This window comes from Sus scrofa, chromosome 12 (assembly GCF_000003025.6).
Source record: "Sus scrofa isolate TJ Tabasco breed Duroc chromosome 12, Sscrofa11.1, whole genome shotgun sequence".
Lineage (NCBI taxonomy): Eukaryota > Metazoa > Chordata > Mammalia > Artiodactyla > Suidae > Sus > Sus scrofa.
The window spans coordinates 36,861,775-36,877,793 of NC_010454.4; the positions used below are offsets into that span (position 1 = coordinate 36,861,775).

The window sequence follows — 16,019 nt, forward strand, 5'->3', positions numbered from 1 at the left end:
TTTCTCTCTCTCTCTCTCTCTCTCTCTCTCTCTTTCTTTCATTCTTTATTACTTGTCTTTTTAAAATTAAAGTATAGCGGAGGAGTTTCCATTGTGGCTCAGCAGTAACGAACCAGACTAGTATCCATGAGGAGGTGGGTTCAATCCCTGGCCCCTCTCACTAGTTAAGGATCTGGCATTGTCGTGAGCTCTGGCATAGGTTGCAGATGTGCCTTGGATCCCCTGTGGCTGTGGCTGTGGTGTAGGCCGGCAGCTGTAGCTCTGATTCGACCCCTAGCCAGGGAAGTTCCATATGCCATAGGTTTGGCCCTAAAAAAATAAAAAAAAAAAAAAAGACAAAAAAAAAAAAAACAAAAAGGTAGAGCTGATTACAATGTCATGCCAATTTCTGCTCTACAGCAAAGTGACCCAGCCATATATATTTTTTTTTCTCATATCATCCCCCATCATGTTCCATCCCAAGAGACTAGACACAGTTCCCTGTGCTGTAGGGTAGGACCTCATTGCTTATCCATTCTAAATGTAATAGTTTGCATCTACTAACCCCAAACTCCCAGTCCCTCCCATTCCCCCACTTCCCCCCTTGGAAACCCCAAGTCTGTTATCCATGTCTGATGTTTCAATACTACTTTGAAAGGAGGAAGGATGGGCAATCTAATATATGGCACAAATGAAAGAAAAGAAAATCATGGACTTGGAGAACAGATGTGTGGTTGCCTAGGGGGAGGAGGAGGGAGTGGGAGAGATTGGGAATTTGGGCTTAATAGATGCAAATTATTGCCTTGGGGTGGATGGACAGTGAGATCCTGCTATATAGCACTGGGAACTATAACTAGTCACTTATGCTGGAGCACGATCATGTGAGAAAAAGAATGTATATATGTGTGTGTGACTGGGTCTCCTTGCTGTACAGTAGAAAATTGACAGAACACTGTAAACCAGCTATGATGGAAAAAATAAAAATCATTAAAAAAAAAAAAGAAAGAAAGGAGGCAGGATAATGTTCTGGGAAGAGCAGAGTAGGTGTGAGTCCCAACTGTGTCTCTAGCTCTATGGCCCTGCCAAGTTATCTGATCTCTCCAAGCCTCAGTTTCCTAATCTGTAAAATGGGGAAATTATACCAACCACGGCTGACTATATTCAATCTGTCTGCCCTCAGCGAGTTCTGGGGGCACCAACCCCCACAGTTCGGTCCATCCTTTGGCTGCAGGGGGGTACGTGACCTGGCCTAGACAGTTAATGGTTGTCTTCCCCCTGTTCACTGAGTGGATATATAACCCTCATAGAAGCCAACCAGAATCTCCCCAAGTGGTTTATTTGCTCTACTCACAAAGAGCAGGCCCCTCTCTTCCTCTGGGATTGGGTGCTGTAGAGGCCTTGGGCATCTTTCCTGCAGGGTGGGGAGAAAGTACCTGAGAACAGAACCAATACAGAGGGGAGCTAGTGAGAGACAGCCCGGACTAACCTGACTCCCTGGATCCAGCTATGCCTAAAGTCCACTCCTGCTTTTATCAATTATGTGAGCAATAAATTCCCTTTTTAGCTTAAGCTAATTTGAATTGGGCTTCTCTGTCAGTAGGAACCTGAAGAGCCCTGACCAGTGTATCTGTCTGCAGGGCAGTTCTGTGGGTTAAAAGAAATATTGCCAAGCACCTGGCACTTAGGCTGGCATTTTGTGAGCGCCCAGCAAGCCTAGGTTTCTGGTGTAACCACAATGGACACCAGTGGCGGATGGGAACGGGCTGTTTGTTTGGGCGTTTGAGACCAGTGAGTAGACAGTCCCAGCCCCTCCAATCAGCATTTCCCTGAGTTAGTGTGAAGGGAGCAGTGGGGCAATTTCCTCTCCCCCTTGGGCCACAAAGCTGGATTTCTGTAACCACAGCTGCCCACAGCCAGGATCCCTGTCTCATGAATAAGCCCATCTGCGGTGAGAGAAAAATGTCCCCAACCCACAAAGAGGAGAAAGGAGAAAGGTCGAGAGCGAGAGAGCTGGCTGCACACACTCCTCCCCACGCCCTTCCAGGTGCCACTTGAGCCAATGCACTTTCTCTTCAACCGCAGCTGGTTTTCCGTCCCTCGCCAAGGAAGGATTCCAGAGGCCAGCTGAGGTGAAGTCACAAAAGACGCACTGGGTCGGCTCTGGAGCTGGGATGGTCTGTCCCTGGATCCTGGCGTGGGAAATGTGCCAGGATCCTTTGCCATCAAGCAGCTCTCACATCCGGTGCCTGCCCCCCCACCCAGAGGGGATAGATAGAGCCAATGCAGGGCACTAATATCACAAACTGCCACCTTCCAAATCCTTTGGCTAAACTGCGGCCGTATCTGTAAGCTACGTCCTCTCCTGGCAGGTAGGCCCCATCTAATGACCGCAAACTTGCTCCTCCCCCCCCCCCCCCCGCCCAGTTTAGGGAGTTCCCCTTCGCCCCTGGGCGGTGAGAGTGAGTGTATGAGTGATCTGGGCTGAGCCCCCATAACAAGTGGAGAAATGCACAGGTAGGGGCTTCAGTGACACTTGGGGCACCTCCACCCCCGGGCCTCACCAGGTTCTGCCCTGTGTGCCCAGCAGAGTGCCCTCCACCTCTGCATTCATGGGTCACTCAACAAACACTTATTGAGCAGCCACTGTGGGCCAGGCACCGTGCTAGGAACAACGCTACAATCACAAACAAAGCAAAGCTCACTTTCTAGTGAGGGGAAAAAATCAGTAAAATAAGTTAAAAATGCATAGCGTGTCAGGTGTTAAAAATAGCAATCAGAGGAAGGGAGGGCAGCAGGAGGATGAAGGCAAGTTACTATTTTCACAAAAGCGGCCACGGACAGTGTCTTCAAGAAAGCAGCTGGGGAGTTCCTGCCGTGGCTCAGTGGTTAATGAATCCAACTAGGAACCATGAGGTTGTGGGTTCAATCCCTGGCCTTGCTCAGTGGGTTAAGGATCTGGCATCACTATGAGCTGTGGTGTAGATTGCAGACGTGGCTCGGATCCCGAGTTGCTATGGTTCTGGTGTAGGCCGGTGGCTACTGCTCCAATTCGACCCCTAGCCTGGGAACCTCCATATGCCGCCAGAAGGGCCCTAGAAAAGGCAAAAAGACAAAAAAAAAAAAAAAAAAAGAAAAAAAGAAAAACAGTCAGGGTAGTGGTGGGGGAGTTCCTGCTGTGGCTCAGCAGGTTAAGAACCCTAATATTTAGTATCCATGAGGATGCGGGTTCCATCCCTGGCCTTGCTTGGTGGGTTAAGGATTTGGCCTTGCTGCAAGCTGTGGCATAGGTTGCAGACCCCCCTTGGATCTGGCATTGCTGTGACTGTGGTGTAGGCCAGCAGCTACAGCTCTGATTGGACCCCTAGTCCAGGAACTTCCGTATGCCATGGGTGTGGCCCTTAAAAAAAAAAGCAGCTGGGGAGTTCCTGCTGTGGCACAATGGGATAGGCAGTGTCTGCAGTGCCAGGATGCCAGTTTGATCCCCGGTCCAGCACAGTGCGTTAAAGGATCCTCATTGCCCCAGCTATGCAACTGCGGCTCGGAGAAAGGAGGACCGTGCCTGGCATGTTTAAATGGCACAGAATTGCTGATGAGAATGTGAAATAGTGCAGCCATGTGTGAAAACCATTTGACAGTTTGTTCTGGCTCAGCAGTTAGCGAACCTGACTAGCCTCCATGAGGACATGGGTTCGATCCCTGGCCTCACTCAGTGGGTTAAGGATCTGGCATTGCTGTGGGCTGTGGTGCAGGTTGCAGACACAGCTTGGATCCTGCGTTGCTGTGACTGTGGCGGAGGCCGGCAGCTGTAGCGTCAGTTGGACCCCAAGCCTGGGATCCTCCATATGCGCAGGTACGGCCCTAAAAAGCAAAAAAAAAAGTTAAACAGAGTTATCCTTTGAACCAGCAGGTCCACTTGTAGGCACTGACGCAAGAGAAATGAGAACATGTGGCCCTGCAAAGACTTGTGCCTGAATGTCCACAGCAACCTTATTCATAACAGCCAACACGGGGAAGCAACCTAAATGTCCATCCACAGACAAGTGGATAAACAAAATGTATCCAGGCAATGGACTATTTGTCGGACTTGCAAAGAAATGAAAGTGTTGGTACATGCAAAGTACCACATGTGTATCTTACAAATATTATGTTTAAAAAGGCCAGTCACCAGGAGTTCCCGTCGTGGCGCAGTGATTAACGAATCCGACTAGGAACCATGAGGTTGTGGGTTCGATCCCTGGCCTTGCTCTGGGTTAAGGATCTGCGTTGCCGTGAGTTGTGGTGTAGGTTGCAGACGTGGCTCGGATCCCGCGTTGCTGTGGCTCTGGCGTAGGCCTGCGGCTACAGCTCCGATTAGACCCCTAGCCTGGGAGCCTCCATATGCCATGGGAGCGGCCCTAGAAAAGGCAAAAAGACAAAAAAAAAAAACCAGAGGCCAGTCACCCAAAAACACATATTACATGAATCCATTTATATAAAATCTCCAGAATAGGCAAATCCACAGAGACAGAAAGCAGCCCAGTGGGTGCCCAGGGCTGGGGCAGGGGCAACGATGGGTCAGGGTTTTTTTTCCTGGGGGTGATGAGCATGGTCTGGAATCGGATAGTGGTGCTGATGGCACAACCCGTGACTGTACGAAAAACCACAGAATTGTACACTTTAAAAAGGCTGAATTCTGCGGCAAGGGCATTATATATCTCAATTTTTGAAAAGACATCCTAAAACAAGTGGCCCAGGGCCTCTGAGAGAGTGAGGACAAGGCCCAGCACACAACAGTAGAAGGTCCTCTGTGTGGATTTGTTGTCAAACAGGAAAGCAAGAATGATTAACCCCTTCGTGCCCTCTGCCTTTTCACCAAAGTGGTGAGAACCAGGGAGGGCAGCTCCCTCTGGGCCCGGCTAGTTCTGGTTTCTGAACAGGTAAGGATTTTCACTCAAAGCCCTCCTAGCTCCAGGGAGGAGGGGGCACCTGACCAAAGGAAAAAACCATAATGTAACATAAAAAGGATGATCCCAGTTCCATGACCTGCTTCCCTGGGCTCATCTTGGTTTTCTCTCTGTCTCTCTCTCTTTTTTTTTTTTTTTGTCTTTTTAGGGCCATACCGTGGCACATGGAAGTTCCCTGGCTAGGGGTTGAATCGAATCTGTAGCTTCTGGCCTATACCACAGCCACAGCAACTTGGGATCTGAGTCTACTCTGACCTGCACCACAAGCTCACGGCAACGCCGGATCCTTAACCCACTGAGTGAGGCCAGGGATCAATTCATGTCCTCACGGATACTTGTCGGGTTCCTTACTGCTGAGCCACGTTGGGAACTCCCCTGGGTTTATCTTGTGCAACCTGCGCTGGGTTCTCCCAACCCCAGTTTTCCCTGAAGGAAAATTAGCCCTCAGCCCTGGCCCAGGGCCTGTTGGAGGCAGGCCAGTTGGCATCTTTTTGGGATGGGGAGGGACTTCTGAGTTTCCAAAATGATGCTGTGGAACCCGGGCCAGAGTCCGATCCCCATGTGCTGATGGAAGGAGCCAGCGTGGCCCCCCGAAAGAGGGAGCCCTGGAGAGGATGGGTTTCCACTAGTGAGCTGGGAAAGTGGGGAGGGCTTGGAAAACAGGTGCTGTCCAGAAACATGGGGGCTGGGCAGCCCTGAGCATCTAGGAGGTCAACATGCAGGGCCAGAGGAGGGGTCCAGGGGACAAGCCACACCAATGCCACGAGCCAGCCTGAGGCTCAGGCTCAGCTGGGGGCAGGGACCAGCCTCGATTTAGGAAAGGCAGGTTCAGCCTGCAGCTCTGCTGCTTTCATGAAGATGCACTGTGGGACCGGGGTGGGGGTGGGGGTTGGGGGAACCGGGGACCCCTGTGGCAGGCGTTGTGGGGAGCACTGACGGGGGCAGAGAGGCATCATAGTCTGCTCCCAGGCCCTCAAGGGAGGAGAAAGGGCACATTGGTTGATGGTAAAACACATTGTCTTCTTCAACCTCAGGAGAAGTTGGGACATGGGGGTAGGAGACGTCTCCCTCCCATTTCCCAGGTGAGGAAACCAGAGAGATGGAGCCACTGGCCTAAGGTGGCCCAGTAGAGAGGTAGCAGAGCCAGCTGGAACAGGTTTGTCTGATTTCACAGTCCAAGCTCTTCCTACTTGGTGCCGCTGGAAACGGAGCTGGGGAAGAAACTGAAAGCTGCCCTCTGCAGGGCACACGGAGCCACATGGGCTCCCAGCCCCACTGGGGGTTTTGTTTCCAGTGATGATATCCGAGGTGGGAGGGGGGAGGATGGGGAGGAGGGCATGGGGATGGCACGTGACCCTCAGAGAGTCTGGGCCCCGCCCCCACCGTCGTGGCCAGACAGCCTCGGGGTTCGGATGTGGGGTTCCAAGCAGGCCCTCTAGGTAGCCAGTTCCTCTCCTCCCCAGGTCCCCCAGCCACCCCATCCTCTGGGACTGCCCTCCTGTCAGAGCTGCTTTTCCGAGCAGAACGCGCCCCCTTTCTGGAGCTGGAAGCGGGGCTGGCCTTCCCCACACACCCCAGTACCCAGCCCCTGGGCCTTGGAAAGGTCCTCCCACCTCCTCGGACCACCTCTCTCTCTGTCAAGTCTTCCCCATCATCGGGCAAGGTTCTCGTACGTTCATTAAGCCTCTGCCCTGAGCCAGAAGCCTGAACTCAGCCAAAAGTCTGAGCGGCCGAGCTGGCGCTGGGAGAAAGGGACAAACCAGGGCTTTGGGAGCCCACACTGGAGGGAGGAGGAGCCAGATGAGACACTTGAAGAAAAGGACTTTTTACCTGAGCCTTAGAAAATAACGGAGCAGGGAGTTCCCATCGTAGCTCAGCAGAAACCAATCCAACTAGCATCCATGAGGATGCAGGTTCGATCCCTGGCCTCACTCAGTGGGTTAAGGATCTAGCATTGCCGTGAGCTGTGGTGTAGGTCACAGACAAGGTTCAGATCCCACGTTGACGTGACTGTGGTGTAGGCTGGCAGCTGTAGCTCCAATTCGACCCCTAGCCTGGGAACTTCCATATGCCAAGGGGACGGCCTGCAAAAGAAAGAGAGAGAGAGAGAGAGAGAAAGAATAATAGAGCATTTAGAGAGATGGGAGAAGAGGGACAGAAGGTCATTCCATGCAGACGGTGGAACATGAGCAGCCCCAAGCCCTTTATTCCCACCTCCTGTGGACAGGCCGTGCTTGTCTGTGGGCACCCTGAGAAACGGGATCTGGCCATGCTTCCTCGGGACCCCTCAGAGCCCGGAGGGAAAGAAGCTGCACAGGAGTGTTGGATGGACAAACAGGGACCACTCCATGTTCAGCACCTCCTCCTGGGTCAGCTGGTCCCACATCTGACGTGAGCGTGAGCCGTTAGAACACTGCCTGTTCCCCTGCCTCTGCATGGCCATCCAGGTGGCCCCATTTCCTCTTGCCCTCTGCAGGATAAGTAGACACACGTCTGTTTCAGAGATGAGGACACTAGAGGCTCAAGGAGCCAAAGCCACAGAGCTAGAGGTACAGAGGGGATTTGAACTCAGGTCTCTCTGGCTGCCCAAGGTCCTTGCTCTTATCCACATCCCTCTGTGTCATTGCCTGGCAGCAAGACTAGCTAGAAATGAGAATGGAGGCCCAGAGAGCAGGCCTGGATCTCCTAGCAGGCAGGCTGGGAACCCCTGACCTGGAACTGGCCTGTGGCCGGCCCAGACTCCAAGTCTGGATGACTCCAGATCCCCACCTAGTGGTGGGAAGGAGCTACTGCTGCACCACCCAGGCCGCTCAAGGGGCCAGGCTGGTCCAGCCAGATCACCAGCAACCCACCCTCCAGCAACAAACACTCCCCCCCCGCCCCCGGCCTTCTATAAAAGAGAAAGGAGGTCCCATTGGCACAGGGCTCCATGGCCCTCAGGATTTCTCTGAAGCAGCCCAGTCACCTGTGAGGGGCTCTGTCCTCAGCCGCAGACACCCCAACACACAGGCCCCTCCGCCCACCCCCTTAGCCTAAACCTCCAAGTCCAGGCCAGATTCCCCAGGCTCAGTGACTTGGCAGGTGTCGCCCCAGATGGCAGGGTCTCACTGGTCTGCGCTGGCCTCCAGGGTAGAGGGATCACCCAGCTCTAGTGGGCTCAACCCTGGCTGCTGCCTGGACCAGAGGAGAATTTGCCCTGCTCCCAGGCCCCCATCCTCAGGCTCCTCCACCAGGGAAAGGCCTCCGCAGGAGGGCCAGGAAACCAGCATGCACTGTGTCAGGGGCTGTTCTAACAGCACCCCCTTAATCCTCAAACAACCCCATGAGATGCTAGTATCTTCACTGAAGAAATGATGGCGGAGGAGGAAAGTAATTTGCCCAAGTCACTCATTCATTGAAGACTAACTAAAACTCCATGTGCGTGGGCCCCGCACTCAGAAGGGAGAAGGCCAAGGGGAAGCTTCCTGGAGAAGAGACTTCAGCGAGTTCCCACAGTGGCTCAGTGGTTAGCAAACCCGACTAGCATCCATGAGGACTCGGGTTCGATCCCTAGCCTTGCTCAGTGGGTTAAGGATCCGGCGTTCTCGTGAGCTGTGGTGTAGGTCACAGATGCGGCTCAGATTCAGAGTTGCTATGGTTGTGGTGTAGGCCGGTGGCTGCAGTTCTGATTGGACCCCTAGCCTGGGAACCTCCATATGCCGTAGGTGCGGCCCCCAAAACCAAAAAAAATAAACAGATTGCAACAGAGGGCAGAGCCTGAGTAACGCAAAGTCCCTGATGCAAGATCAACTAGGTTAACCTAGACCTGGGCACGTGCATGTGGGTGGGGCGGGGGGGGGGGCAGTGAGGAGGCAGGACTCATACAGGCCCCACTGCCAGGCCAAGGATGTTGGACTTGACCCCAAGAGCACAGGAAGCCTTTGGAGGGCATTAAACAGAGCAGTGACCCTCTTGTCTTTGTTTCTGGGAAGGTCCTGCTGGCAGGAAAGATCAAAAGCAGACATCCTGGGAGGCTCCCCAGGTCCCAGGTAGAGAGGCTTGCTCTAGAGATGTTACTCAAGGCAGGGGCTCAAGGGCAACAAAGGCTCTGAGTCCAGAGGGCCCCGGGGCCCCTAGGGAGCAGAGAATCCCCCAGAGTGGCCGGAGGGCAGGGGTCTGAGGCCTGGGAGGGCCTGGTTGTGGGTGGCGTTCAGCCCATTCGACCTGCAACAAAATTCCACAGACCGGGTACCTTATAAACAATATTTATTTCTCCCAGGTCTGGAGGCTGGAAGTCCAACATCATGGGGCCAGCACAGCCTGGTGCAGACGCTCTTTGGGTCGCAGATGTCTCATTTTATCTTCACATGCTGGAAAGGGGAAGGGGTCGCTTTCCTAACAGCACCAACCCCATTCTGGAGGACTCCAACCTCATGCCCTAAGCGCCTCCCAAATGTTTCACCTCCAAGTACCATCGACATGAATTTGGGGGGCACACAAATATTCAGACCATAGCAGCCTGGACCCTTCTCCTGCAGAGGCAAGTCCTTCAGCAAGGTGTCCTCAAGTTTCTCAGGAGAAAGATGAAGCCACACGGGATGGGAATGAGGCCTGCAGCCCGCAGGGGCTCTCTGCAGCTGAAGCTAGGTGAACTTGGAGCTTCCAGTCCAGGACTGGAAACATATCCTGGAGGGACCAGGTGTGAACCCTCCTCCTGGAGGGTGGGTGCATTTCACTCATGCATTTGCATATTCATTCATTCAGCAAAGGCTTATAGGTCTGGGGACCCAGAAATAAGCAAAGCAGACACCAACCCTGCCTGGAGGGCGCCAATGACCTCATAGGGAACAGAGACCTTACATAAATATATCCCTTCCCAGAGGAAATGGGCCAACACAGAGGGGTGGGGTGGGAAAGGGCTTGGTCCCAGCAAACTGGGGGCAGGGTAGAGCCTCAGAACCTCAGAGAGGCTGGGGAGCTGATTTCTGCATGGAAAGCCATCCCTACCCCGCATCTCCACATAGCCTCATCTCTATATACGTGCTTGTGTGTGTGCATGCAGGTGCGTCTGTATGCAAGGGGCTTGTGTATGTCTGTAGGTGTGTCTGAGTGTTTCTCTGTATGTCCCTGTGTGTTTGCGTGCAGGTCCGTGTGTGTTTGTATTGGTTGTTAAGGAAGCACCTCTGGGAGTTGGGGTGGGGGGGGGTCCGTATATGTAGACATTTGTGTGTCTGTGGGTTGGGGGAGGTGTTAGCGTGCTCCGTGCTCCCTGTACATTCATGCGTGTATGTGTGTGTGTGGGGGCGGGGTACGTGTGAGTGGCAGGGTGACCTATGGATGACTAGCTAAGAACTAAGGGGTTTCTCAGAGCTTGATCTCTCAAAATACTAAATCCAGAACTATGGGGGACACACAGTGACAGCTGTGGGAGGCCAAAGCTGGGAGGGTGGACAGCCCTGCCAAGAGGGAAGTAAGACCCCGAGAGGGGCAGGGCTAAGAACAGGCGTGACCCCTTATCTGCTTCTTTTTTGGTTTTTCTTTTTGTGGCCGCACCTGCAGCATATGGAAGTTCCTGCTAAGGTACAATCAGAACCCCATCTGTGATCTATGCCACTGGATCCTCAACCCATGAGCGAGGCCAGAGTTCGAACCTACATCCTCACAGACATCATATTGGGTTCTTAGCTCACTGAGCCACAGTGGAAATTCCTTACCTGCTTCTTAGCAGCTCAACGATCTTGGGCAGGTCTAAGCCTTGGGTTTTCTCTGTAAGATGGGAGTGAGCTTACCCACTGCCCAGTGCTGAGGATAAAATAAGAAAAGGCAGGCATGGGACATTCCCATTGTGGTTCAGCGGTAATGAACCCGACTAGTATCCATGAGATGCAGTTCCATTCCTGGTCTCACTCAGTGGGTTAAGAATCAGGCATTGCCAGGAGCTGTGGTGTAGGTTACACACGTGGCTCAGATCTGCCATTGCTGTGGCTGTGGTGTAGGCCAGCAGCTGTAGCTCTGATTCAACCCCTAGCCTGGGAACCTCCCTATGCAGTGGATGTGGCTCTAAAAAAAAGAAAAGAAAAGAAAAGAAAAGAAAAGAAAAGGCAAGCACCAGTGGGGGTTCCACAGCCTGAGGAGAAGGTGCGGTGGGGCCAGAGGACATTTTGTTCACTGGGGACAGAAATCAACATGAGGAGAGCAAACAAGTCTGAGCTGAGCCCCTGTCATGTGATGTCCCCCCTGCTACTGTTTTACACAGGGGAAGCCCCTGCTTCCCCCCCCACCCAGGGGTCTGTGGCAGGCCCTGCTGTGCTGGCATGAAGTGGGCGGGCCACCCTTCCCCTGGGTATCCAGGCTGCTTCTCCCACGCACACGCGACCCGCCAGCCTCAGAGGGCGCCCAGCCCCTTTGGCCTTTCCCAGCCACGAGGCTGACTCTCACTCATCATCACTTCATCAGCTAACATTTCCAAGGACCAGGCCCGTGGGACTGTGAAAGAGCACTTCCGTTGTTTACTGGATGGCCTGCAGGACATCGCATCACAGCCTCACTGTCATCGGCTGTGCAGTGGGAATTCAGCACTGACTCTGGTGGCAGCCCCTACACAGAAGCGCTTTGAATGCCCCTTAGCCTTCCACCAGGAAAGGAAAGCCTGTTGGGCATCCCAGGTCTGGGAGGTGGGGGGCACCTCTAAACACGGGTACCTGAAAGTCCTCCATCAGTATCTCTTTCTCTCTTTGGGAAGAAGTCACAGTCAGCGGACAAGCGGGGGTGCTGGGTGCCAGAACCATCCTCCACCAAGCTGAGCCTCTGCTGCAGTTTGTACCAAGGTGGGGGGCAGGGGCGGAGGAACAACTGCGTCCCACGAGGAGTGGAGGCAGCTGGAGCCAGCCGGTTCCCCGAGGGTTTCAGGACCTGGAATGCGATTTCCTAACTGTGAATTCATTCTGGCCACCGGCCCTGCCCCCACCCCAGGAATCTCAGCCCCAACAGCCTGGGGGTGTCCGTGGATGACCCCGCCCATCCTCCAGACTCTGGTTCCTCAAACATGAAACGGAAATAGAGTCCCTGCCTCATAGATGATGAGGCTGGGGGGTCACTGGTCACTGGACCAAGGTTGACTGGTCGCTCACGGATCAACTTAATTTTACTCCAATCCACTTATTTTCAGCAGGAGGATTCGGGGCCCACGGAAGAAAGTCCCACTGTCCAAGGTCACACAGCAGGAGGCAGAACCTGGCCTCCTTGGAATCTCCCCAGCTTCAGTGGGAGATGAATGTGTAGATAACTACCAAGTGGCCACAGGTTTGATCCTCTCCCGGCGCTGTTATACACTGGGGGGGGAAAGAGCTGGAGGCCAGGAAGACATCCAGCTGGGCTCACACAACAAGCCTGTGACTGCGGCTGTGTCCTGACTGTGTCATGGCAGAAACTACGCAGGCTGGACTGCTTTCTAGCTGGGTACCTTTATGTATTTATTCATTTAGTCTTTTTAGGGCCACACCCGGGGCACATGGAGGTTCCCAGGCTAGGGGTCGAATGGGAGCTGTAGCCTACACCACAGCCACAGCAATGACAGATCCTAGCCTCGTCTGTGACCACAGCAATTCTGGATCCCTAACCCACTGAGCGAGGCCAGGGATCCAATCTGCTTCCTCAAGGATGCTAGTCAGATTCATTTCCGCTAAGCCACCACGGGGAACTCCCTAGCTGTGTACCTTTAGTTAATAATAGAAGAGGTAATCTCCCCTCTCCGAGGAGGAGCCGCTAAGGAGCCCCGGAATCAGGCTTCCAAACCTCACCTCTGAATTAAACTGGCAAGATGACCCTACTCCCCGCCCCCCATCAAACCAGACCCAGAACCTTGGTGGCTTTTAAACCCTAGGGGAGAGACTCTCAGCCTGCTGTGCCCTCCCCAGTTCCCACCACTTCCCACTGGAACAATGAAGACCTAAAGCCTCCCCAAGGCTTCTGGCACCCGGGGCCTACTGAGGCAGGACCCCTGGGGTGAGCAGCTCTGCAAGGCTCACCCCAGGGGGGCCCTATCTTGCCGCCCCCGTGATCAGGGGAAGAGGCGACCGAGGTGGGGGAGGGTGAACTAGAGGAAGGCACTTGGTGGAGCTCCGGGCGGGAGCCCCCCTCCACCTCCTATCCTCCCACCGGCACCGTCGAGGGGGCCTCGCCGGGCAAGGCAGTTCGATGGCACGCAACATAACCAAGCCCACAGCCCCACTTCCGAGGGACCTGGAAGGCGGGAGCCAGGCGGCCTCCTGACGGGAGAGGATCGCGAGGGTCCAGTCCGCCCGGCACACCAAAGGCGGCGGTGGGTGTTTCCAGCTGAGGCTTCGCAGGGTGGGGAGCTGGCCTGGCAGGGCGGCCCCCAGGAGAAGGGAAAAAGCCTCCCCGCCCGAAACTCGGGTAATCCCATCCTTGGGTCGGCAGCCTCTGTTCAGAGCCTTCTTTGGCTTCCGCGGAGCGCCTCGATTCCTCGGCTATCTGTGCCGTCTCTGGGCCGGGGTCCACGTCAGTCTGTGGCTGGGTCTCCAAGCGGGTTTTGCTGCGGCTCTCCGTCCAGCGCCGCCTCTAGCCCGAGGCGAGCTGTCCGGCCGCTGCCGGCCCCTGGCCTGGAGCGCCATCTGGTGGGCATGTAGGGAGTTGCCGCGGCCCGCGGACTGGGCCTTCGCCAAGTCCTTTCCCCGCCGGGAGCCGAGGAAGGTACCAAAAGGAGGGGCCAGGAAGAGCGTCGGCCGTCCGCTCTGGGAACCCGGTGCTTCGCGACCGGGTGCGAGGTGGGATGAGCGGGTCTGAACCTCCGGACGGCCTAAAAGGTGCTCCAAAGGCAAATCGAAGTCTCCGGTGCGTTGGGACGGGGACAGAGCGTATTCAGAGTGGCTGAGCAGGCTGCACTCCCAGAGGCACTCCCCGGAGAGCGCCCAAAGAGGACCCGGAGCTCAGGCTCCTTTCCCTTTGCCCTTTTCCCCAGGTGCGCACGGGTCTCCGCTCTGCTGGCCGGGCCCTAGATCACGGTGCCTCCGGTCCCTCGCCAGACCGGGTCTGCTTGCGGGGCTGCTGCCCCGGACTTTGAGGTCCGGGTCAGTGAAGGAGACGGCAGAGTGGGATTGGATTTGGGGTACTTCCCAAAGCCGGTGAGGAAGGCAGGCTCAGAGTTTAAACCTTGATTTCATTGAGGCTCAGTCCCTTGAACTGTCCCACATCCGGGAAATGGGGGTGGGGTGCCAGAGGGGGCGGGGCCTTGAGCTGGAACTTGCACCTGTGGGTGTCCTGGGGCGCATCAAGCTGAACGCGCACCTCTGGCTCCAAGGGGTGCCCTGCGCCAACTTCACGGTATGCTGGGGAAGCATATCCTAGTTCTGCGCCCTTGGGGAGGGCAGGGCCAGGCCACCAATGCTCAAGATTTCCTCCACGGCAGCATTTCTGGGGGTGGGCTGAGGGATGACTCGAGGGCTCAGGAAACTCAGATTGACAGAAGAGGCAATGAGGTCCCCTCGGTCTCACGGTCCTTCCCACCCATCCACTAGGGATCTCCTGGAGCTCCCCCGCCCAACACAGTTACACCTCCAGTCTTCAAGCTCCCCTGTGAATCACACTCACAATCCCACGCGGACAGGCACAATTCTTTCTCACACCCCACAGTCTCAACGCACAGGGCCCGGGGCACGCCAGGTCAGCAACCCCTATCACCTGCCAATATGCCTTCCACACTCGTCCCCTGGAGATTCTGCCATCTAGGGCCCCTGGTGCCAGGCCCTGAAGGGTTAAGGAGGCCTTGGGGCACCGGAGCGGTGGGACGCGGGGCGCCTGGGATAATTGGCGACCCCGGGAACAATGAAGGCGGGGAGGCGGGTGGCCTAATTGGGCCAGGGAGCCGCCTGGCCTTTGTCTCGGACTCGGCCGCGCGGTTCCCGAAGCCGAACTCAGGCTCGCAGCTGGGACCCAGCGCAGAGCCGCGAGGGCGACTCTGGGAGGGGACGTGTGTGGTGGGGGCCGGGGGGAAGTGGGAGCGACCCTCCAAGCTGCGCTTGGGCCCAGGGCTTCTCGAGGCCCTGGAGTATCACTCCACCCCACCCGGGGCGCTGCAGCCACCGCGCGGCCGCTTCAACGACCCTCCTCGGGTTCCCTGTCTGCCCACGGCCAACCTGAGGCTCCAGATCAGTGCTGCCCCCTGGTGTCAGCAGCCCGCTCCGCAGCCTCTTCCCAACTTTTTCCTAGACGTGCTGACGGTGAGAAACCGGAAGAAACCAAAGCGCCCCTGCTCTTCGAATTTTAGAGGCCTTAATCAACCTCTGATTATTATTATTCCAAGATAGCTCGAATAAATACGCTGTCCACGAAGGATTCTATCTGAGCTCAGAAAGGGGGCTCTCTGCCCTGCCCCGTTCCTGAACTGCCCTCCACACTGTCCTGCACGCCTGAAGGTCAGAAGCAGGGAAGCCAGAACCCACCCTCTGAGAGCTGGGACAGTCTTCTGTGTCCTCCCACTCGTTCATTGGCCGAGCCTCTCCTGGAATTTAGCATAGCCTGAGGCCAGCTCCCTCCTTGGAGCTGGTTCTCTTCTTTGCAAATGTGTCCGCCCACGAAGGTGTCCTGGCAGCCTGGAGGCCAATTTCATCTCCACCTTCACCCTCCCTCCCTTTCACCATCCCTGGTGTCCTTGGTGAATTGGAAGCCGGAGACTCCCGTCCTTCAAAGTGCCCGAGTTGAGCTTACAGATTCCCAAAGCTTAAAGAGGAGGGAACTGGGGGCGGGGGCGTGCTCAATGATGGACTGACCCAGCCGTGGTTTGAAGGAGTCACCACGCATCTCCCACCCCTTCCACTGCTAGGATCCGGGACTAGAGACACCTGTTGGCTGGGTGAAGAGGAGGCCAGATCCCGCCGTCGAGGGATAGAAGTGGAAGGCGGCTGTCTTTGCAGACGTGAGCCACGGGGGAAGGAAGGCTAATGGAGACTGACACAGCGGGACTCCCCTAGAGAGCTCCAGCTGAACCCATGGTTATACAGCGGGAAAGAGTCTCTTGACCCTCTCCCGCCACTCCCCACACCCCAAGAGAGGTTTAGATGAGTTCCAGAGAACTTTCAGGTTAGACTTTGCCGCCCCGTA

At 55.4% G+C, this 16,019-nt stretch overlaps 1 protein-coding gene across 1 annotated transcript; it reads right to left on the minus strand.

Moving 5' to 3' along the window:
* Positions 12,490-13,781, minus strand: C12H17orf82 (chromosome 12 C17orf82 homolog; the record flags this gene model as incomplete). The annotated part of the gene is given in 2 exon segments (XM_013981132.2): positions 12,490-13,508; positions 13,511-13,781. Coding segments are annotated over 2 exon segments (357 nt in total), but the record flags the coding sequence as incomplete, so codon positions are not given.